At 36.4% G+C, this 25,822-nt stretch overlaps 2 protein-coding genes across 22 annotated transcripts in view; one reads left to right on the plus strand and one right to left on the minus strand.

Annotated features, from left to right (window-relative positions):
- Positions 1 to 20,259, minus strand: part of LOC143906809 (uncharacterized) — a 30,938-nt gene extending 10,679 nt beyond the window's left edge. Inside the window, exons 1-3 of one of the 4 annotated variants that reach the window (XM_077423081.1) lie at positions 19,772 to 19,907; positions 10,483 to 10,616; positions 9,002 to 9,114 (exon numbers count right to left, since the gene is read on the minus strand). In XM_077423081.1, coding sequence (XP_077279207.1) covers positions 9,002 to 9,104 — 103 coding nt within the window. In that variant the 5' untranslated portion in view covers positions 9,105 to 9,114; positions 10,483 to 10,616; positions 19,772 to 19,907. Of the gene's footprint in view, positions 1 to 594; positions 728 to 9,001; positions 9,115 to 10,482; positions 10,617 to 19,771; positions 19,908 to 20,131 lie in introns of those variants that run through there. The other 3 variants (XM_077423080.1, XM_077423079.1, XM_077423082.1) reach the window with 3 other exon arrangements.
- The window catches only part of Hdac4 (histone deacetylase 4), a 211,336-nt gene that overhangs the window by 150,972 nt on the left and 34,542 nt on the right, over positions 1 to 25,822 (plus strand). For 9 of the 18 annotated variants that reach the window (XM_077423066.1, XM_077423071.1, XM_077423072.1 and 6 more), the window contains 2 exons: positions 16,888 to 16,947; positions 22,240 to 22,406. In XM_077423066.1, coding sequence (XP_077279192.1) covers positions 16,888 to 16,947; positions 22,240 to 22,406 — 227 coding nt within the window. The other 9 variants (XM_077423058.1, XM_077423059.1, XM_077423076.1 and 6 more) reach the window with 3 other exon arrangements.

Raw genomic sequence — 25,822 nt, forward strand, 5'->3', positions numbered from 1 at the left:
ATATATATATATATATATATATATATACCCTAAGGTGGGTCGAGTCGTGCCGAAACACACCCAGCAACAACAAAAATAATGTAGCGCGTTATTATGGAACGCGAGTCTATTTAGAAAAACCGTGTACACGCGGCCGGCCCATGACCGAGCGCCAAGGCCGCCGACGGCGAGGCGAAAACGTATGGCTTGCCCGAGAACATTCGAGATCTGAATACTTCGGTTACTATGTTAACAATTACTGGTTTTAACTAATTGACGCGTTGATTGCGAAATTCACGATTAGTGCAGATAACGGCGATGGCACGTGTTACGACGAGCGAGAGATTCACGCAAGTATTCTCGCCGCGAATTAAGAATTGCGAGCGAGAAATATCGCGCGAAACTAGAGATTATCACGCGCCACGTACGTGTTATCGCAATGCGCGATTATAATAATGAGCGAAAATTAGCAAATAAAGCGAGGTAAGCGAAAGGTCGGCAGTAATGCCCCGGAATTTTCTAAACGCGAAATCGCTGAGCTGGCCTCAGGACCATTGATATATATATATATATATATATATATATATATATATATATATATATCAATTAACATACTTTCGAAGTTCGCGATAACCTCTTCGTTGAATCCCCATTCGGTTAATAGATGTTTTATATCAATAGCCGACATGTTATTTTTTAATGCTTCTACGCAACGATACACAGTAACACGCACCAACACGCACTAACACACGTACCGTACCGCACGTCGCATCGACGCCACCGCTAGTTCGACCACGACCCACGACCGTCGACCGAAATGACACAGTTTAGATTAGACGTCGCTTGTTCCGAAGCTGTGTGGAGGGGGTAGCGCACACAAAGAAGGAATTAATCGTGTACGTGTGCACACGTTCGGCAACGTCCCGCGAAACTGGCGCGAAGAGTCGAAAAAAGACAACCATGAAATAAAACACTACTCATTGACAATATATTGTATATTGCGCGAGCCTCGAATATTAAACAACGTCATGTGACGGACCTCGTGCTTATATTGTTAAGGACATCACACAAAATACATAACGTCGCTTAAGCATAATATTTTTATTACATTGAATTAATATAGCGCATTTTTCTGAACAATTAAACACTGCTATAATGTAACGTAACATTACTTATATACCTTATAATTTGCTTTCTTCATTCTACTTAAAGTCAGTTTATTATAAATTTTTGCACGCACACTGTATATATATATATATATATATATATATATATATATCCTGCTGATGAATTACGGAATTTATCGCAGACCAGGAGTTATTATATGCAACTTATATATACGTACAATATATTGTACGTAAGGTTTCGATCTCCTTTAGTTATTCGAGGTGTGAAAGCCACGTCTCAAAAGGGGAATGGATATATAATTCTACTATATTAATTTGGAATATATAAAGCCATGGCTTTATATCTTCATATCTACAGCAAAAGAATTTGCCACTGTTGACACTATTATATCGCTTCGTGCATGAAGCACACTCACTTATAACATACTTTTGTTGTGTTAGTTACAGCTGTTAGCTGTCATAGCAAACTTACAGTTTCTGATCGATATGATCATAGCAAACAAGCTTACTTTGCTAAGAAAGCGATATAATAGCTACAGTGGCTAATTCTTTTGCTGCAGCAGCAATTACTATTTCAGCGAACCATGATTAGCTACAGCGGTGAAAATTTTACGACTTTATTAAGAGATAATTTTAAACAATCTACGAATGTATGCGCGAAGAGAAATCTTCTCGTGTAAAATATTCTTATATTTTATAAAATATAACATAACGTAACGCAACGGTTTTTTTTTTTTTTTTTAGAACATTACTCGGATCTGTGAATAAGTTGGCACGACATTCTACGAATTTCAAAAAAATTATAAAAGTTCTGGTAGCACTTTTCATAGTTCTACAGTTCCTGATAAAAATTAAAAAGAGTTCCGCATTCCTTATATTAAAAAATCGAAATTGAAATAATGTCGTGCTAACTTCGCGAATCTAGCACGACACTTTTCCTCTAAAATACCAAAATGCGTTGAATATTATAATATTTCACAAGAGTTCCCGATAGCTCTAATCAAATTCCACACATATATACAATTTTAAATCGATATTCCACCAATTAACATTTTTAAACAATTATGATGTTCGCACCCAGAGCGTGACGCTTAATGACAAGTGTCGTGCTGAAGATTTTCCGCGGTTTAACGATTATTTTTGACAGTTCTAAAAGAGTTCTGGGCCTTAGAATTAGTTGTAATTTTAACAGTTACGTCCAGCACGACACAAAAAATTATTTAAAAAATTGTTAATTACCGGAACTTTTTTTACAACTAATTTTAAGGCACAGAACTCTTTTAGAACTGTCAAAAATAATCGTTAAACCGCGTAAAATCTTCAACACGACACTTGTCATTAAGCGTTGTGCTGGGCGTGGATTACAAATAGTATATTACACTACAAGGGCCGAAAGTTGAATTTTCGGCCCTGCGCCATCATGACGAGCAGGACCGAGATTTCAACTTTTGGCCCGCGTAGTGTATACGATTTTTCTTCATAGCCGGTCGAAAGTACGTTATTAATTTTACTTTTTTTAACTTTAAATATTAAAAGCATGTTTTTGATGCCTGCCCCCGACATTTGCGGCACGAGCGAAGCGAGTGCTGCTGGTCGTGGGGGCAGGCATCAAATACATTCGAAGAGTCAAGTCTTGTCATATTTTGTAAAAATAAATTAATTCCATTCTATCAAAAATAGATTGTATCGATCAACAGACTTCTTTGGCAACGTATCTGTATTTATTATCAATCGCGCTTCTGCATCGAAATTTCGTATAACTTCTTCCTCGTCTATACGGATTCATCAGATGACATATTGTTCATTTTTGCTAGATTATTGAATTGACTTTAATAATATTTTAATATTAAATTAACTGACGAGACAGAACAATATTGATGACTATTTTTAAGGTTAAAGGGCGTTAAGGTTTAAGGTTATAGAGGGCGCGTGTGTATACTTCTCACAGGGAGTAAATGTTAAACTTTCGTCCCTGCTATTAGGTATGAAGAAAAATTGTTTAACTCGTTGAGGTCACACCTCCTAAAAATAACGTTGAGGTCACATGGGGTCCAATAGACCCCACGCAGAAAAACAGTTGCCATTTGCGTTCTTCTTGATGTATCGACTCAAACCTTGAACTGGAATTTAGTTTAAGACTTTCTCTTTATAACCCAATAATTTATTTCTCCTTTTTTAAATTTTTTATGTTGAAAAAACGCGAGAAAAAATTTTTCGAGAAATTTGACTTTTTTCACAAAAATATTCATCAAAATTTTAATTTTTGAGATAAAGCAAAAAACCTTCCTGCGTTTTACTCTCAAAATAATATACTTTTAAGAAAAAAATAGTATTATAACGTGCTTTGAAAAAAGTATATTTATTATACAGTTTGAAGTTATCAATATTCATGAAACTCGTAAAATCAAATACGTCAGTTTTGAACGTGTAAAATAAAGTGAAAAAACCGTCTCTTCAAAGATACGTAGACGAAAAATTAGCCTGGGGTCCACTGGACCCCATGTGGCTTCAACGGGTTAAAAAAATTGCTAATCACCGGAACTGTTTGCAAAAATAATTCTAAATCATAGAACTCCGCTAGAACTACCGAGTACTTCCTTCAGAACTGCGGAAAATCATCAGCACGACACATATTCACTAAGCGTCGTGCTGAACGTAACTGCTAAAATTGTTAAAAAAATAGCTAATCACCGGAACTGTTTGTAAAAATAATTCTAAATCATAGAACTCCGCTAGAACTACCGAGAACTCCCTTCAGAACTGCGGAAAATCATCAGCACGACACATATTCACTAAGCGTCATGCTGGACGTAACTGTTAAAATTGTTTAAAAAATTGTTAATCACCGGAACTTTCTTTACGACTAATTCTAAGGCACAGAACTCTTTAGAACTGTCAAAAATAATTGTTAAACCGCAGAAAATCTTTAGCACGACACTTGTCATTAAGCGTCACACTGGGTGCAAACATCATAATTGTTTAAAAATGTTAATTGGTGGAATATCGATCTAAAATTATATATATGTGTGGAATTTGATTAGAACTATCGGGAACTTTTGTGAAATATTATAATATTCAACGCATTTTGGTATTTTAGAGGAGAAGTGTCGTGCTAGATTCGCGAAGTATTATTTCAATTTCGATTTTTTAATATAAGGAATGCGAAACTCTTTTTAATTTTTATTAGAAACTGTAGAACTATGAAAAGTGCTACCAGAACTTTTATAATTTTTTTGAAATTTGTAGAATGTCGTGCCAACTTCACAGATCCATATTTACTCTTATTATTTTCCGCGAACTGTGAGAAGGAGATGATCGAACGCCTTGTCGAGATGGGCATAAAATTTATTGTAATTAGCAGTTAGGCGGGGTTTAAGTGCGTACATCCGGAGAGAACACTTTGTAGGAGGTTGCTCGTGTAGCGCAATTACCTTAATTAATGTGGGCCCTAATTGTCTTTGCTCGTATTCGACGCACTCTGCGTATTGCAGCCCAGCCGGTCAGACTCTGACGAGGCTCGGGCATACAGTATAGCTCGGTTTGCATTAAATAAAATTTACCGTTGCGAGAGATGTAGCTACATCGTAACGCGGAGGAATGGGAACGATGTACCTTAATGACGTTAATGCGAATTCCCGAATCTTTCGTTTCCACAAGAACAGAAACGAATAGTCGTTCGATAACCCGGTATTTGTAAAAAATTAAATTATATTTATTAACACAGGTATACGATTGTGTAACATAAAAATATTCAATATTTCAAAAAAGTATCTATGAATATTTTAATTTTTTTAAATGAAATTTGATCGCATTTTTAAATATAATTCTTTGTTCAAATTTTTTTAAATAAAATATGTATTTATGCACAGAGAAAAAGAAAATACTTGATCTGAAAATATTTTTAATTTCAACGTGGAAATATTGAAATGAGATTATATTGCGCTAAACGCTAAACGAAGAAAACTTGAATGAAGTCATAATATAGTTCAACCAAGAAAAAAATGTTAAAATCAAAAGTTGAAATTTATATAAGATTTTGCTTGTACCTATACGAAACAATCTACATCTTATTCTTATAAAACTTTCAATTTTTTATTTCAACATTTTTTTCTTGGTTGAACTATATAATGACTTTATTCAAACAAGTTTTCTTTAATTTTTTTCAAGCAAGTTTAACGCGATATAATCTCATTTCAAGATTTCCACGTTGAAACTAAAAATATTTTCAAATTAAGAATATTTTTTTCTCTGTGATATAAGAAAGATATGCATTTGATTAAAATTACGTTAAGATACAGTAGAATGTCTGAACGAGCGAGCTATAGTGCATTGATTTTTTTGAGTTTTGAGGTAAATAATGGATATCGACAAAATTTTCTACTCTAGCGGTTTAGCGAAAGCGAGACCTTGCGCGGAGTTGCGAAAAGTCTCGGGCAAAACGCGGCTCGTCCGCCGACTCGCCGGTACACATTCTGGCATAGCGTGCCAATTTTCACGGGGACGTGAAATCGAGGCACGCGAATCGCATGACTCGCAGGCGTGCAAGCGAAGTCGTACGTGCAATTTGTCTCGCACACGCGCGAACTTTCGCGTATATCACAAGATCGATGCGCGCATTATTCAAATCCAATCTCATGCACACCAAAATTTTTTAAACGATAAGCGGATTGAAGAAGTAAAGGGTGCTTGCACATCATCTTCTTGCTAAATACTGCTTCGTCTTTTTCTTCATCTCGTGCTTGTCTCAAAGAATTCGAAATTATATAGTGCTGATATAATCCAATTAAATGCAATTGACACGTGAGGTGTTAAAAAGATTTCAAACTGCTTTTTCTCCGCTATAAAATTCTTAATTTGCAACGACGAGTATATAACGTTGTTAGCGAATAAATTTTCAATTTAAGGAGTAAAATTCGAAAATCAAATACTGTTCTCTCTCAGCATGAATAAGAATCAAGAAAAGAGAAAAACTGATACACTATATATGTTGTGTTGCGTATATATGTACTTTAGATTAATACAGGATATTATTTGCCCATGTACGAAATATATATGATTTATCGCATTCAATAAATCGAGAGTTATTTCGCGAATCGAATTTCTATCGGGCGCGCGTTTTTTATTTTTCCACAATCCTGTATTAGTGTATTAAATGAAGATCGAGCGGGTATCGTGACACGAGGCAAGTGCATAAGCTGCGAAATGTCGCGTCTATTCTTTGTTCACGCGCGGCGCCGGCATCAGGCGTTAAAACGCGGCCGCCCGGTGAATGCATCGACTCCGCATGTTGCTGGCGAGTGTCCGCCATAGGCGCTATGTTTTTAAAAATGTATGTCGCGCTTTGCTATCGTCCGTTATTCGCAACGTCCGCGTCGGCGGAGACGGCGTCGATGAGCGCCGCGACGCTATACTACAACGCGCACGCAGAGTTCCGGCACAAAGAGAGCCCGGCCGCCATGCACAGAATGCACCGCGATAGAACCGAACACTGCGACGAGTTTCAATGCATTCTCGATGCACTTGCACTCGTCGCTTGGTGCAACCACTGACGTGTAATGCTTCCAACGAATGTATAATAGGTTTTATAAAATTAATATCGCCGAACGCGAAATCATAGCAACAGGAAAACCGAGCTTGCTCTCACGAATATAAAGAAGAACTCGCGTTTTGCGTGCAACTGACTGAGAGATACATTAACATATTTCAATGATGGTCTTTAGCAAATTCGTACACACTATTTTGATGCCGTTTTGTATTGTATTATTAAGTTATCGATTTGTATTATTAACAGATAATTGCGACTTGCTTTTCGCTATTTTATGATTTTATTTTTGATTATTTCTAAATGGACATTTCTGGACAGAACTATTCGCGTGTCTTATCTTTTAACAGCTTATTACGACACTTGGACGATATTATTTTTTATTCCTGTATCGCACGCGCGCAATTGTAAAATTGAATATAATATTCAGGCCGATTTGGATCGATACTTTGTGCGGGCATTAAAACGTAACAGATTCTTTCGATACTGAGTTACGGAGACGTCGCACATTTCTGTGAGAATGACATCTTGATTAGATATAATCATGCGAAAATAGACTCGCGCAAGGAAGACTCCGATCGCGTAATTTCATATTGAATGACCGATTACGTGAGCTATTCTATAATTATATACAGACGAACGATAAATGAAACGCCTTCCAAAACGCCACGTAACATTCTTACGTCACGCGTGTTTTTAATTCCATTAATTAGAATAATAGCTTAGATACCGCGTATTTATGAAAATATGAAAAACCAGAGATGCGTTTGCTGCGCGCAAAAATATTTTTAAGTTAATTTCTTTATTATATTTTATATATTATTTGATTTATAAGTTTTTTTTTTATAAAAATTTAGTTTTGTCATTGATACTATTATATAGGTCAAAGTGCGAAAAGACATGTAATATATTTCTTTTCAATCGCTAATAAAACTATTGACACATTAATTAAAGACAATATAATTTAGACACGTTAATCTCAAGACGTGATGAACACTTTGAAAAACTAACATCTCTTTAAAGGAATTTTTTTGCATAATAATTTGCATTACCTCGGTTGATAACGTTTTGATCGCGATTTACATTTTATGTAACTTTGTTCTCTCTGTGCGTCGATCGAGCACTTTCCGAGAATATCTGCGAATCGCACGAAGTTTCCTGAATAATTTAACTTCTAGCAGCCAGGTATTTCTGGCTTCGGTTTTCTGTGTGCATGCATAAGTTCGTGCGCCGAAGCTCGTATATATGTACGCGATTCGAGCGGTTTTACATATATTCTTGTTGTATCGACGAATTTTTCGTTAAGCTGATTTTTGCAAGCCGTAATTTTTCGCATCCCGCATTCTCAACGTCAGATGGATATCGAGCGCGTGAAAAATTCGCAAATCTTTAGCAACAAAATTGGAATATTTTTCTATAGCGAATGTCGAGTCGTGAAGTTGAACATAAAAATTTGTATAACAAAAATAGTGCGGCGGTAATAACAAAGATTATTTTGTTAAAATATTTACTATATCGAGAGACAGTTTCGAAAAAATTCAAGTTTATATAGTTAATAATTCGCTAATATTTAGCGAATATTATTAATAATTGAATAATACATACACGCGTGCTATTAATAAAGACCATTGTCTAACGCTTAAATATTATGTAATATGCAAAATTTTAGACAACGATTTTGGTCATATGTGCGTTCATTTTTGGTCTTTTTGTTTCGAGGACATGTATATGTGCAAGATCTCAGCTATGCGTTTTACAAGGAATGTCGTACCTATCAATCATCGATTTCAAGAGAGGATCCATGGATGTCCACAGACAGTGCGGATGTCGCGATACCTCTTGCCCTCTCTGCCCTCTTCTTCTCTTTCTCTCCCTCTCCTCGTGCAAATCGGTTTATTTTCCATCGGGCGACTGTAAGCGTCGTATATTTTCGTACACGGAAACTAATGATCGTAATCAAAACGACAAGCGCTGGTGATTAGACGCGGTTACGCAATAGCCGCGAATATAATAGACACCATCACGTCGTGTAATAAGCCTTGATTACGCCGTTTCCTTCGCGGTCGCGTATACGTACTGCCGAGTTCGTGCGCGATCTCGATGGGAATCGTTACACATATATACGGAAACAGAGATAATGCGCGAGAGGCACACAGCGTCGTGTGTATCTCCAAGTTTTCCATTCCGGATGCGGGCGAATCGGCGGTTTTGAGCGATTGAACAGTGCGCGCAAACATCAAGGGATTTTAGTCGTCGGGGTTTTGCTATCTCCGTCAATAGATATGCTCCGTGCGACCAACGTTGTAAGTAACATTAATTTGGTGGAATACACTATTGCACCCTAAATACCCACCCTCTCTCCGTATCCATTGAAAATGTATTATGTAATGCGCTACGTCAATCGGCGTGCTGCTTTTTGCTGTAGCTCGGAGCTTCACGTTGTTTCCAGGAAACATTGGATGACCGCTGGAAAAAAGTGTCACAATCATTTTGCCGATGGTTGATCAAACATTCGCTTGGACAAATACATATATAGCAAGTATTAGCCTGCTGGTACATGCGTGCTGACACATATACGAATTCGCTATTATTTATGCAGCAGCCGTTATTTTTGCTAGTTATATAAAACAGTTTTTTTACCTTCCTATTTTCGTTTTATATTATAGCAGAAAGTATGGGTAAAAGTTATTCTATCGATATAAATATATGTATATAATGAAAAAAAATATATATATACATATATATGTAGGCGGTAGTGTGGTCTGGTGGTAGAGCGCCAGACTCGTAATCTGAGGAACCAGGTTCGAGTCCACTAGAGCCATGTAAACATGGAAAGTTTTTTCCGAAAGCTGCGCCCTCCGTGCAAGATAGGCTCTTGTGCGGAGCAAACTGGGCTCTGTCTTTCGGAAAGAAACGTTAAGTCGTTCGTCCAAAGGGTTAAAGTGAAATGAGAAGGGTAGTATTGGATGACAACTGAGTAAAGGGTTGGGAACGTCTCTACAAAACGCCTTGCAACCCTGAGGGGGGTCAATAAACGTATTATATATATATATATATATATATATATATATATATATATATATATATATGTGTGTGTGTGTGTATATTTGCACTAGATATATGTATTAATTTAATTTTTTTTTATTGTGAGAGGTCTTATTAACTGCCGATAGGCATATGGAGACAAGAAATATCGACATAGCGCTTCTTTTAATCAAGTAAAAAGATGATCTGTGACAAACACTCGTTTTAATTATGCAATCTCCTTTTAATCAGTTGCATAATTTTTAATAATTGTCTTTTTTTAATCACGATTCTTCAAGCGTAGCTTCAAAGTTCAAAGTTCTCACAATAAATTTACCTCCGTCGAAGCTGCGATACGAGATCAAATGCTATCCTATATGATTGTAGCTATCGCTCGATTAGTACATCACGATCGATACGGATACCGCGGATATACTTTAGCAAATAACACTCGACAATTCTTCCGATACCTCAGTCTTGTGATTCAATTGGCAAATAGTCATTGTCACCGTTTGTCTAACCTATGACAAACTGCGGTTGGAGTTCGCCTGATGCCTCTCGACGCACCTTTCCCGGATGAAAGAATGGAAACGCGTAAGACCACGGGTGGCGCGTTGCATGAAAGCAAAGAGAGAGAACCTAACGGGGCGGCGGAGAGGCTTTCTTCCTCGGGATTAACCTTGGACTTGACTCGAAGGAATGCGCCGTGCAGTGACCTCCGCTCGCACGCTCGCTCGCTCGCTCCCTCGTTCCCTTGCTTGTTCACTAACTCACTCGCTCGCTAACTCACGGCACTCATCTCTCGCTCACCTTCCTTCCTTCCCTCCGTCGGCCCATTTCGTTTCACCGTAGGCGCTGCAGCTTGCCGGCCGGTGGCCGGTGCATTCTTTCGCAGCCAGCTCTTGCAGCCTCCCGAGCGGTTTCGGTGCCGTCGCCGAAAAATCCTGAAACGGAAGTTGGAGAGAGGCAATCGATCTCTTTCAGATGTTGGTATACCGGGGCATTTATAAATGGCTAGATAATAAGAGAGCTATTCCGTTGCAATCTGATGTAGGATTTATCTCCAATACCACCATCACGCGAACTATTAATCTGTGAAGCGCAATCCACATATGTTGATAGAAAATAAAGATTACACCATTTGACTGGAAATTGCGATATATTCTCTTGAAAACAAGTCGAAATAAACACATTTCATAACTTTGTATCATCGCATGAAAGGCCACACACATAGCAAACTTTATTGATATCATTATTTTCTGGAGAATCGAATTTTTATCAGCATTTTACAAAAGATGTGGCTTAATGAAGATTATTGAATATTGCTTGAGTAAGATCCTATTTAATTTTTATATTATTTTTATGTAGATTTAGATTATATACAATAAAACTATATATTGTATATATAGTTTTTAAATTTTAATTTTTTAAATTTATACATGCATTTAATTTCCCAAAAAATATAGCATTTATAAAAGTAACGAGGTTCTTATAAATATTTAAATTGAAGATAGAAAAAAAGTGTAGAGTTTGTGATTACACATGTTATGTAAAAATATTTATTTGACAGTATATACGATTTGAAAATAAATTTCTTTGGAAGGACGGCAAAGCGATGATTGTAAGAGTTTTTAACGAGCCGTAAATCTTCATTAGCAATCGCAGCCTCAAGCTTACGTAGTGTGATAAACGATATGATCGTCTCCTATGATCCAGTGGATTATCCGATCGGATTTTATGAGCTCCAGACGCGATCTTATGGAACTGGGCGAAGACGTGATAAAAATTCGATAGATTATATGCTCGTGTGATTTTGCCGGCGTTTCAGAATTGGTTACGATTCGTCTTCTGGGTGGTACCGTCATCGGAGTCAGGTGGGCGTTTAAAAATAATGCCTTGTAAATTTTTAGTGTCTGATCTTACTTTATCGCGAACGACAAAGGAGCACGAACGCAATCGGCTTCCTCGCGGCTTACCGGTTCTCGATCACATTTAAAATCGCCAGTCGAGGCTGACAGAGGAAATACACGCATAAAAACACATGCACATGCCTGCGGCGGGAGGCCCCAGCAACGATTATTATCAATATATTTATTGGCTCTTTGCCTCGATAGAGTCATCGTTCTATAAATACGTCGCAACAAAAGTGAATATGTGCGGCGCCCTACACTGTATTCGTCGTAACTTATATAATTGTAAAATCATCAGGTTAATCTGTTATGTCTGTTTAATCTGAAATACCCTGTTAAATTGTAAAAAAGTTATTTATACTTTGGAATCTTTCTTTCATTTTTTTCTTTTTTGTGAGATTTTAAATCGAGTCTAATTTTTTATTTGTTTTATTAAAATTTATAAAGAACTTAATACGTTATTAATATCCAAAGAATATTTTACGTTAAAAAATACTACAAAAATACTACAAAAGTATTGAGAATAATATTATTTTCGATATCGAATTTGTCAATTTTTTCTGCAATAAAGTTTTCAGAGGTTTTTCCAGAGATATCTTACAAATAAATCTCATAAAAAAGTAAAATGTAAATTGAAAACTAGAATATTCGTAAATTATATTGTAGCAAAGTAATTATATTGTAGCAGGTTAAAATATTTTTTAGTTTATTTAACAAATTTAAATCTTCTTTAAGGGGATCCTGCAGTGACAGGCGAACTTCCTCGATGTCGATAATGTCAACCTTTCTAATTTTGTTTTCTCTATATCTGTCTTTGTTTAACGAAATGACATATGTTCTTGTTTGATTGCTCGCCATCTCTCGCAAGATCCGGCAATTACTGTTGCTGCTCTTCTTGTCATTCTGTGTGTGTGTGTGTGTGCATCCGTATTTGCATTACATTAAAATAATTCTTCGATGGATCTTTTTTTGTACGCATTGAATCTTACTTCTATACTTGCACGATATTATTTCTACATGTTTTCCCAAGGGCAGATGATAAACATTATGTATGTATAAACTGCATCAGAATTTTTGTTTTAAGCAAATATTGTCGTCAGGTGACAGCTGTATATGTGCTCAAATAAGTAACATTTTTAATTTTTTGGTGTTTTTGATATAAAATTGCGTTTGTTACCCTAGATTTTTGTGCGTACTTTAATTCTGTAAAAGATTTTTGCAATTCTATAAAGCCAATTAAAAGATCCATCGAAAAACAATAATGTCGGTAAATCATACGGCTACAGAATCCCCTTAACATTTAATTGCGTGAAAAAATTTATTATTGAATGTTAAAAGGGTTCACTGGTGAAGTGTCTATTTCGTATATTTTTGGAATATTTCAAGATGTGAATTCTACATATGTAATCTTAGATTTCGATATATTCATTGTTTCTCAGACAAAACAAAACTTATTGGAGTGGTAGTTGCCTCTACTCAATCTTCGTTTCGCCGCGTAATCGCAAAGTATGCAAGTTATTCAGGTATAACAAGCCGTAGCCGATAAAATGTTGATTAATCTTCAATAATAATAGATCAGAGGCATACGCGATATACTAAGGTCATCGCGATGACTCTGGTGCCGACACTCGTCGGACTATTACGGCCTTCGTCTGAAAATAGATCGTAGTGACTTTGTGATTATGGTATACATACGCGTGTATAGACTCGATCCGAATGCTGAACAAAAGGAGCGCAATGACGACGATCGATAGATCGTCAAAGCGATATGTCGACTAATATTAAGTAACCGATAAGAACATCTTGATTGTGATCTTTTAAACATGCTCGTGGCTTATATCGATCGAATGTCTTTTTTTTTTAGAATTATCTTTTGTTATATACAAGTGCACGTATATATCGCAGATAAGTTTAATCAGTATTAAAAAAAAAACAGCATAATTCATTTTCCGCATAAACCGTGAGCCACACAGATTCAATGTAAAATGTAATAGTAGAGTCACTATGATTTTCCGATGTTTAAGTGAAACGAAACAGGTTTTCTCATCGATTAAGGAATAGCTTCTTCGGTCAATCTAGAGTTAATCTTTTCTTGATATAACGTGTTTGAAAATAGAGAATCTTTATGACGCAGCTATACTTATCTGTCAGATCCAATCGGTCCAATTAATGGATTTTTATTTTTCTTTATTCAAATTTAATTATTTTTTTGCGCGAGATTTTTGAAAATATTTTTAAAAGAATATAAAAATATAAAAAGTTTTTTTATATAAATTTAAAACAATATTGAATATTAAATATTTGGTCGTTTGGAAGAGATTGAGCTGTCAAAAGATTGCTTCGACGAAACTGTATTTACGAAAATGGATAATTCCAGGACATTACACTGAGAGAAAAAATTTTTTAACGAAAGTAAATACATTTACTTAAAATTATTTTTTTTTTATTAAAGTAAATATTTATTCTATTTAAATAAAAATATCTAATGCTAAATAAATATGTGTATCATATTAAGTACCTAAATAAGCTGTTAGAAGCCACCTAATGAATATTTTTTTGGATAAAAATATTTTTTTTCTCAGTGTATAATTAAAAAAAAAGATTTATTTTAACAGTCAATAAATCTAGTCAACAAATGTGAGTTGAGATAATAGTGCGTTCAATGATGAAGTAAAAGGAAAAGGACTGCTTTGACGCATCATTTGCATTGACGACTTTACATGGTTAAGTTATTGAAATTCTCTCTGAATTATTCAAAAAATTTTTTTGATAATCGATCGATCAATAACGGGTTACTTGATAAAGGCTGGATTGCAGTCTTAAATCGTGATGATAAGGCCGCCGTTTATTGGCTCGCTCGTCGTCGTTCGAAACCTGAGAATGACGCGACGTCATCTCGGGTTTGTGGTAGGCGAGACGTTTTGGATGAAACGTACGAAAAGGTGGTAGTGGTGTGTGTCTTATCTAATCGCAAACCAGCTCGACTTGCGACTAGCGCAAGATTAACGCGGTGCACAGACAATGCATCTCATAATCGTTTTTCCTTTTGCACCGGAGAGCGCATAAAAATATGTTCGAATAAAAATTCAATCATCAATTTTGTACGAGTGAAAAATATAAATTAAGAAGATACAGCTATACTGGGTCATGTTAGAATCATTCTTGCTTAAATACGAAGGAAAGAATTAGCACTTTAATATAAATGAATTTATTACAAAATGCATTATCCGCGAATTTACTTTAAATTATGCACTGCATAAGAATAATTAAAATTTAATTATCAGTTTTAAGTGTATTATATTTTTTTTAAACAGAATTTCGAGGATTTTAATTAGAAAGCTTTCTGTTGAATTTTTTTTTGTAGATTTTGTTTATAAATTTTTATTCTAAATGTAAAGAATAATACGGAGAAAACTGTAATTATAATATAGATATGTAATATATTATAGAAAAACTGTATTTTATTAAACTATAAATGAAAAATTAAAAATCTTATGTCCACGGAAACGTCCCTTTATCCATTTCAAGATTAAAATTTAAAACTTACTTGGTTTTATAATATTTGCACAAAAGATTGGAATTTCATGTTTGGTAATATCTTATACGCACGTACAATTAACCAAGGATCCCAGCCTCGATTCTTATCGAATACAAATACTATTGTATCGAGATTCGACTTTTTAATAGTTTTTATTTGATTATCTGTGTATACACGTGGAAAGGAAAGATCAAATAAAAATCGTATAAAATTATAGGAATTTACGGCCGAAGATAAGCCGATCGGTCATAATAGGAGTATGTGACGCGATAGATAGTATTATCAATCGTGATATAATGGTTCACGATAGTTTGCGTCCAGCCCGGGGCATCTCTTTCCGCGTCTCGGATAAACTGACGTCAATCGACAGCCGCCATTATGTATTCACGCAGCAGGCTTCTCGCGCGAACATTGCAACATTTATTTACAAATTAGTACAGATTGCATTTGAAGGAGCAATGAGCTAAAAATTGAGAGAACAGTATATTAATAGTTAATATACATGCTTTGTCGTTAATGTAAGAATTTTTTATGTCCGTCCCTAATAAATATTTCTTCATAATTAATATATGCTATATTGCGTATCACTGAATATAACTACATTTATCAGTATAAAAATAATATTACTGCATACCGCAGTCCGTGCTTTATTAATAATAAAGATTATTATATAGTACGCGATCTTGCTATTCTTAATATCAATATTTTATTGTTAACAAACTAAACAAATTTTTGAATTTTGCTCTTTCTATAATACATTTGCTTAAACGAAGGCCCCAGATGAGGAGCACACTTCGTAAACAAAAAAAGTTATGTCAGAAGCCCTGCTAGTGAGCACGCTCTGACTGGCGAACGCTGGAGAAATTGAAGAAACCCTCCCGAGCTGCCCTAGATATAAGAGTCGATGTTGAATCTTAAGGCCGGTTTTCACACGCAATGATTAGTGGCGCCAACTGACTGGCATTCATTGACGCCAGAACCAACTGGCAAACTCACAAGTGTTTACACAGTGATTGGCGTATAATATAGAAAATATTTAACATTTATTAAACACACAGTAAATGACAACATATAACCTCAAATTTTGAGGTTATATGCTTTGGCCAATAACCGCGAGTAAACGCCACATTACTAGCGCCAGTTTGCATCAAGTGTTTACACTTGCATTTTTACTGGCATTAGTCGACTGGCGCGGCCTGGCGCCACCAATCATTGCGTGTGAAAACCGGCCTTTAATTACGAGTAAGGATACTGGCGATGCGCCGCGTAGCGGGCGCGAGCCGAATTCTCGCCGCGCGAGCCCGCGCTGCCGCCCGTCCCGTCGTACAGCCCAAGCTTCAAGTAAACATATAGTAATAATATAACATTGACTTTCTTTGTCATAAATAAATGTATGTTTGCGTAAAATATTTTATCAATTTCGACAAATGAAATAATTTATTTGAGATTATTGATTATACTTATATTAATAATTAATATAAATTTGTTAATTACAAAGACATTACATTTAATATACATACAATTTCATATAAATTGATGGTATTTTTACTATACAGTTACGTATATTATTATTAAATATTACGAATTTACATTGACATTTGTATATTTCTGACAAAGATATCAAGTCTAAACTCATGGTATATTAATAATTAAAAAAGTATTTCTCTCAGTGTACACTTCTCCTCCCCTGCGCCACCCTTCCCCATTGTTCTCTGTGTAATGTAACCGTCGCGGTCGGTTTTGTAAAACGCTTGTAATTTGTTTCAGAAGACGTGGGCTATAGAAGTGTCGAGATCACGTCCGCTTTCACGCATCTGCCGCAGAAGGGTGAGCATCTTCGCTATTTATATCCACAAAAATCGTTCTCTCTAAACGAGTTATTAATTATTTATACATATTTAAATGCCACGCAGTTTCTATAATTCAAACTGATTAACGTCAGGTGACCGAAAGATCCTCGGATCCCACGTACGCTGTACGTGTGACACGAGAGATCATAATTTAGGGGGAAAAAGATACTATCTGGATATTTTTTTATTCCCTATCTGTTTTTATTCTGTATTGAATTTATACGATTTTTACTGTGCAAGCCGAAAATAGATGTAATTTGTAACTTGTCAAAATGCACATACGCATGCATATGCGCAGCGGCAGCTGACAGTTGATTTATAATTTACAATTTTACAATTAATTTTTTTTTTTATTCGAATGAATCTAAAGTTCGGATAGCACAAGTTCAAATTTTGTTGTGGATTTGAATTATATAGAAGTTGCACTTTATTTAAAACACACGCAATACATTTGGAAAATATAGTCTAGGTCGACAAATATACATATACCTATTATTCCGATCGCTGCTTAATTCTATTATCAACGAATTTGTTCTATTAACAAGCCCATTAATAATTCATATATTTCGGAAACGCATACTAAAATTCGAAACGGACTGTCCGTTCGTAAGTTTAATTCATTCCCGAACACATCTGTAATTCTGAATTTATAGCCGTTCTGAAAGAGATGGTACTTATGACGCAGCCATGAACAAAAAAAGAAGAAGAAATGGCGAGAAGAGATTTTGGGAACACAAGTGTTATTTTCAAGTCGTAATAACTGGTATAACTGGTATAACCGGTATAGACCCATAATCGATGCATGTGAAAGGCAGAGGAGCGGAATATTATTGTCAAACTGCGCATCTGTAAATTTTTAGTTTGCCGAATCAACCCTCAACCTTGCCATTCGATCAACGTCATCATTTCCGTGAACACAATGACCAATTTTTTGATCTTCTATATTTGGTAACTAAAACTTCTCAATAATATACCTCTCTTTCTTTTGCATATATGTAGATAATCTCTAAGTTATTTATAATTGCTGTCTCATAATACATATTTTATAAACGTATACAATACGTACTATACATACAAAAAATATATGTATATGTATACATATAGTATGCAAGTGTACATATGGAGGGGTAAAAACTACAGTGGTGTAAGTCAAAATATTTTAAAAAATTTGACTTACACCACTGTGGTTTTTACCCCTCCATATTATAAATGATTGGCTGTTACGAATTACTTTCTCAATAAATTGTATTGTGCTTTTCTAAAGGATATCTATAGAATTGCAAAAAATTGTTCTTTTAGTTAATTTTTATCCATTTTATCATCAATTATATTATTGATTCTATTTTATCTTCTATAATACGATTAAAAGATGCGAGTTTCCAAAATTAAAAATAATACATAATATATATAATATCTAGATATCTAGATATATATAATATCTAGATATTTCTAGATAGAATTGCAGATAAAAAAACTTAATTTACATAGCGATATTGTACATATATACGACGTAGCATAATCACGAATATATTCCAAAAATCATGTATCTCGTTATGTAATTAAAAACAAAAATCGAGGAAAAAGGTTTAAAACGACGCGTGATTAAGATTTAAGAATAACTTTTTTTCGTACATCAGTAATAATTATCTGTGTGTCTCAGTATCTAAGTTCATCGAAGCTTGAGATGTTGAATTTCACACACTTCAGCCATAATTTTTTCAAATATTTTACGTGTAATATACATATATATTGTAAATAACTTCCATTTCGTGGTCTTTGTTCTTGGTTCTTTGACATATAAGTAAAGTTGAGTCATATACAATATATATATATGTATGTAAAAGTCATATGTATGTAATATATACATATAATATAACACATACACATATTCCGTGCATAATATCAAATCTTGTTTATATATTATTTTAAAATATCTTTTATGAAATTTTATTAATCTTGATTTTCTAATACTGCTATTTACATACTTCTTCCAAACAAATTAAATTGCGAATAAAAACTTTTTTTATCCGCTCTCGTTAAATTAATGCTTGTTTCAATTATATTGACAATTATATTGACAAAGTTCTCTTCAATCTTCATCTTTATAATATTATTGTTAGGAAATACGCGATAGCATTTGTTAGATTGACCTGTCACGGGGTAAAAGAGGTTTCGATAATAAGAATTATAAATAATATTTTGAACACTAAATAGTATTTTGAATGACAAATTCATGTTGATTTCAAGAAGATATTTATCTTTTGTACAAAAGTTTTATTGAAAAGAGTACGTGCGACATAGGCAATTGTATTAAATCGATAAACACTCTTGGAGGAAATAGAAATAGATTCTTGAATAAATATCAAGTATCTACATATTCCATCTATTATAATCTTTAACCTTTAGCTTTTAACTTTTAGACTTTAGCTTGCATTATAGGTATAGCCTTTGTCCGAAAAGTAAAAACAGGAAGAACTTTATTTACTTAATATTGTTATTCAAGATATATATAAAATAATAGATAAAATAATAGATAACTTAGACAAAGAGGGGAAAAAATTTGCCAACTTTCTCGACCGTCGTATCATTAGAATACGAGTAGAAATTGAATGAGAAGTCGGAGCACGGCATAACTCGGTTGCCAGATGAGCCCAAAAATACGGAAGCTCAAAAATATAACCAAAAAATCTTATTCATTATCACTCACGTCGGCGATCGCGCTCGCTCAGCGGCAAGCTAACATGTTGCCAAATACGAATGTACTTGACAGAATTTATTTTCTATTTTTGGGTTTAATTTACCGCTGCTCGCGACAGATTTCTTCACTGCTCGCGTCGATGTAGAGCCAAATGGAGGCTCGGAGAGCACGTGAACGTGAACGAGCGACCAAGAGAGCGAGTCACTCATGATTGGCCAATATCCGCGGTTCCCCGCTTCGATGCGCCTCGCCGCGCGTCGCGCTGCTCCGCACCATCTCCCGTCGCGAATGATGAGGAATTATCAGAGCCGCGCTTGTGGTCGCGATCGTTCAGTCGCGATCCGTCTACCGAGCGGGCAATTTTACGTTCTCTCCGCTCGGTATTACCCTTCCGCTCTCTACGTGTCGCGCTCTTTTCCTCTCGCTCTCCCCTCCCCCCTAACTCCCTCCCTCTCTGTCTCACCTCATCTTCGCTCCCCGGCTCGCTTAATCGCTTCCAGCGCGAAGCTAAATTTAGCGCTGACCGTTGCTTTTGCCGAGCCGAGCGGCGTATATAAAGCTCCTCCTCTCCTCCTCGTCGCTCCGCCGTCGTTTCCTGCACGCGCTCGCGCGCGCGCGCGCGCGCGTTCACGCAGCCGCGGGATCGCGAGAAAACGCCGTGTCAGATCGCTAGACCGCGGTCGCGAGACACAGATATCCCACCTGTGAAGCACCACCTCCGACGTCGATTTCAACGGGAATCACGAGGGGAGCACTCCGGAATAAAGACTCACATCGACGCGGGCGATAATAAAGCGCGACGGGACGATAATTTAAAGATTAGGAGATTCGCGTCGCGAAGAATGATTGAAGTGGGTGAACTTGTAGCTTTCAGCGCGATAACTTATAGGACATGTGAATGACACCTTGGTTTTACTGACACTTGGGATCTCGGGATTTCGTAATTCATTCACGAGAGAAAACTTTCTAGCGAAACCCTCGTCCCTTTGTGCGGCATAATTACGAACACTACATCGCGGCGACGTTGTGCGTGACAGGAGTTTGAACTTGGATCTCCGGCGATAAAGGGTGCCGCGAACGAAGTGGTCGCATCAGGTGGTTTTCTTCGAGGAGGTCGGACCTTCTACCTCGGATCGAGGTCTCTCGAGTCTTCCGAAAGCGAGCCTTTAAAACCTGTATCCGGTCGTTTGCGACGGGGACGTGAGAGTCCGAAGGAGCGCGCGACCGCAGGCGCGAAAGGATAAAAAAAAGTGAGAGAATCGCGCAAATCGAGCGAGCGATAAGTGGCCGCTCGTGGCGGCGCGTACGCGTGCGTTTACGCGTTAATAAATGCTAAAAATAGCCGCGCTATCGCGCCGCGGCGACACGCGCCATCGCGCTCCGAATTCCACGAGTTTCTCTTCCCGACTCCCGATGTCGTCGTAGGATATCGCGAGGGGGGTGGAAACGGGAGGGAGAACGCAACACGTGCCCCCCTTTCGAACGTCGCTCGAGCCGGACGCGATGAGAGAGGCGGGCCCGAGGAGAGAGAAGGGGCCACGTTCTCGCGAGACGCGTCTTCTCACGGCTTCTCCGCTGATGGGCCATCCCGAAATTAATCTGCCGAATACCCGGAAAAAGAAATAGAAAACACCGAGGCACACACACGCGAGGTGTAATCGTGTAATCGCACATTTCCGAGAAACTTGGACGTGTCGTTGGAAAACAAATGACTCGAAAACGAAAGGTACAAAAAACTCCGACTTCTCCCAAGATTGATGCGCGAGGATCTCCGTCTTCCTCAATATTTCTTCACCTGGACAGTGTTTTACGATAAAATGATAAGTTACGAATATTGTATAGGCGACTTCTTTCGATTATTTGCACGTTTGACTAGTGTTGCAAGCTGTCGTGATATTGTGGCATGTGTTCAATCTAGTATTGATAAAAAACGATCGAATCCAACACTTGGGCGACAGGAAGTGAATTTTTTTCATTGTGTTACGTGTTATCGAAAAAAATAATAATTATCGAGATAATAATTTTATCGTTAGTGAGAAATTGGAAATGATTTTTCAGCGACGGTATAACAGAAGGAATAATGCGACGAGAGAGAGTGCTTTGAAGCGAGATTAATTGAGTTGAATACCAGTTGTTACGACTTCTAATCTCGATTGATCGCAACCGAATGCCTCCTTTCCCAGGCAAATTATAGTCGCGTATTTCGATCCGTAAATAAACTAGTCGGCGCGCGGTGCCTATATCTCGCATCATCGAAATCATTATGAAAATTCAGTTCGTGATTAATTTGAGCAAAAAAATAAATTTGTTGTCGATTTGATCGTATCGGTGGGAAGGATCGATAAAAGATAAGAGACCGAGGGGTAGCATACAAGGAACGAACTATGAGGGTTTACGTGCAGCGGGCGAACGCGTTCGATCGATATCCGCGCGCGGAAAGCTCGAGCGTAAAGATCATCGGTGCGCATCACCATCACGGAACGATTGTCCACCACCAGCACGGTGGTGGCGGCGGTGGCACTCGCCGAGGCATGTTATCGGACGTGTATTGTTGTTGTTACATGTGCATAGAGATGGCCAGAGACACGCCGGGCTCTCCGATGCCGCGACCGCGGGATTTGGGCGCCGGTGGCGGAGGAGGCGCGGCCACGGCCACCTTGACTTCCGGCGCTTATCACGCTGCGGCCGCTGATACCGCCAACATGCACGGCCACGCGCTGCAGCAGAAGATACTCGAGGTAACGTACGACCGATTTGCATTTATGCAAAATGCACATATAATATAGGTACCTATATCGATTTAATATCGATCCGTCGACGTTCCTCGACGTAAACGTCGGATTCCTCGAGACTTTCGTGGAACCTGTTATTGTGAAACGGAGACAAGATGACGTTCGTAAAATGAACAATTTGACAATCAGTATAGAGTACTGCACGTTCGGTCGAAACGAGATCATTTTTCTACAAATGTATATATACACTCTATCTTTTACGATCGATTTTTTGAGTTGTAATCAACTTCGTAGAAAAATCAGTACATGTTTGTATAATAATATTATTTACGTAATAATTTGTGATGTGATTAGCCGAACGTGGCGGAAAAACAATTCCGAGTATATGTATACTCCATATTTAAAAGGATTTATATTAGCGTAAAAAATGGATAATATAAATTCTTCGTGTTAAAAACAGTTAGGACGAGGGACAAGACTTTTGAGTATTCTTTTGGCGTATAGTTTAGGACGACAGGAAAAGAGCTGGAACATTTGTTAGAACTAAGACGACGTTTTATCAACTAGCACTAGCTGGTATCGTATAGCATATATCGCTCGTATGTTCCGTGCCTTTTTCGCGAGCGTTTTTGAAATGAATTACAGCGATGGATGTATAACTATTGCAGAAATTTACTCGGAATACATAGGCGAAGTTTAGATTACCGCGGCCGAGTTCAGTTTCGATTGAATTCGATCGATCGTGCACGCTTTAGTTACATCGCAATTAAGTTCAAGGACGTCGATATTTCCGCGAAGGCCAGGTTTAATGCTGCAGAGAATCCGCCGGAAAGTAAATATATCTCGCATGTATGTGAAATTCCGCAACTGCAGTATTCTGTTGCAATCAGGTAGCGGCCTGAAAATCAAAACGAAGAGCTCTCTTATAAATATTAAGGTAAAATAAGATAAAATAAGAATAAACATTGCATAGGTATAGCGTTGAATTAATTTAACATTGGCTAAATATATACTTAGTTTTAACGTTTTAATGCTGGCACACATTTATTTCCTTTCAACGAAATCGTCACGATCTTTTACTATTTTATTCGTGCAAATAAACACTTACCTAAAAGAGTTTTTTCGAGTTTCGGATATCATTTCTCTCACTAACTTGATAAGCAAGCATGATGAAAACACATTTTACTAATAGCACAGCTTCTCTCTTTCCCTCTCCCTCTCTCTTTCTCTCTCTCTCTCTCTCTCTCTCTCTCTCTCTCTCTCTCTCTCTCTTTCTCTCTCTCCGTAGTAAAAAATAAGGAATTAAAATGTTATAACTAACACCATATTTTTTATACATATTTTAACAATTTATTTTAGTGCTAAATTTTATAATGAATTTGGAGTTAAGATTTTTTTTCCTTGATAAAAGTTATCAAAAAGAAGTTTATCATTCGATGAATTTAATAATAATTAATTCTAACAATAGATAATTAATTTGAGTTTTTTTCTTGTGTAATTTTTTTTCCAAGAAATTTGTTATTAAAATTTCGTGGGCCAGTGGACACTGCGTATGACCTCAATTTCTGTTACGCATGATATTTTGCGATCGTCTCCGACGGAAATCTCAAAACGCGAGAATCTGCATGCCGCTGCGTTAATGCATCCATTCGCCGAATAGAATTCGATTGCCCACGCGCCATTTGAACGGCTCGATTACTTTATCGCGAGTATTTCCGCGATAGAATTCACAATAGTATTGATATATGCGGCGACGCAAATTAATCTAATGCGCCATTTGCGCCTCGCGTTGCGCGCGCCATTGTTCCATTATTGACGCCGCGATTATAAATAGTGTTGGCGATATCGATTTTTATAATATTTGTGTATGGTCGGATTTAAGGTGGTCCTTTCGCGGACTCAGTTAGTCAAGTAACAGTCCGTCATGAGGTAATTGAAAACAAACAGTGACAAACATTACACAACATCCCAATAATTATAATAATATAACATGATTTTACACGCACGATTTAATCGTATTTAATTATTTACTAATTAAAAAAATATCACAATAGTAGTGCGGTTGGACTCGATTTAGGTTAGGTCAAGCATGACAGTACGATGAGTAAAGCAATATGCGAGTGGATCCACTACTTATTTAACCTCATATATCAGAGCAAAACATTTGGCAAGCCCTTATTTTCAAGGTATGTACGAAATCCGGAAACTTCAGGGAATATTTTAAGACATGAATAATGTATTCATCTGATCGCTAAGTACATGTATTATTCGTTGAAAACCTTGGCCGTGGCGATTTGCATCATTCTATCTTTCTCGTTCATTAGATGTAAACAAGGATAGAATGACAATGGCACGCTCCGCGAACGCACATTTAGAATAACTTATTTCTTGTAAAGTGTCGGTAACCTTACTTGATTTTTTGTACACATGTCCCTTATTACTGTATATTTAACATATATCAAATTTAGGCACTTATCTAATACTTGTTCTCACGAAAGGACCACCTTAAATGTTTCTATGACATATCTAAATTTAAAATGAATCAGCTATTGTATTATAATTAATGCCTAACTGGAATCGGAAGATTTTGTAAATTAAAAGTGTATATTTATGTTACTATAAATCTGCATGTATTTGGCATATAATTTTTTTATTTTTTTATGTATATTATTACTCTGTAAATGTTATGTATATTTTATATGAAAAGAATACAGTTATAATTTTATTATTTGCTTGAAAGTCCAGAATACAACTCTCGGATTAAACTGCATCTAAAAATCAGTTTTAATTATCCTAAAAGGCTAAAAAATGTAAAACTTAAAGAAAATTGCACGGTTTTTTCGGTAAACAGATTATGTCAATATAAATCAGTATTTATATCCGCAAATGATTGCTTTTTCGCACAGCTGCTAGAATTTCCAAAGTTTTTACCAAGTTTTGCACGTTAGAAACGCATCAGATTAATATATTATTAACTCGATGTTTTATTGTATTAATTACCTGCTTTTACAAAACTCTTGTCATGAAATAGAAACAAAAAATGCAAATACTACGATGTTTGTATTCATATTATGTGATTTTATTAAAATTACATACTATTCGCGTGGACAGTGTACACGAAAGATAGGTATACAAAATGTCTTTTACACACATTCTACATATATCACTTTTTATATTTAAAAGATACGTTGTAATTTAGAAATAAGACAGACAGAAATCGACAGAAAAGCGATCAAAAAATGTACTCAATTTGCAATCTTGTTCTGATCGATTCGTCAACGCATTGATGTCACTGGCAAAGTGTTAATTATTTCGCACAAAGCACATATTACAGTGATAAAAAAAAATGTTGCGTATTAATTGAAGATTTTAACTTTTGCATGATACACGCTCGATTGTCCCCATGAGAAGAATTTGTTTTT

Source organism: Temnothorax americanus, unplaced genomic scaffold (genome assembly GCF_048541705.1).
Source record: "Temnothorax americanus isolate GAGA-0224 unplaced genomic scaffold, ASM4854170v1 Scaffold76, whole genome shotgun sequence".
Lineage (NCBI taxonomy): Eukaryota > Metazoa > Arthropoda > Insecta > Hymenoptera > Formicidae > Temnothorax > Temnothorax americanus.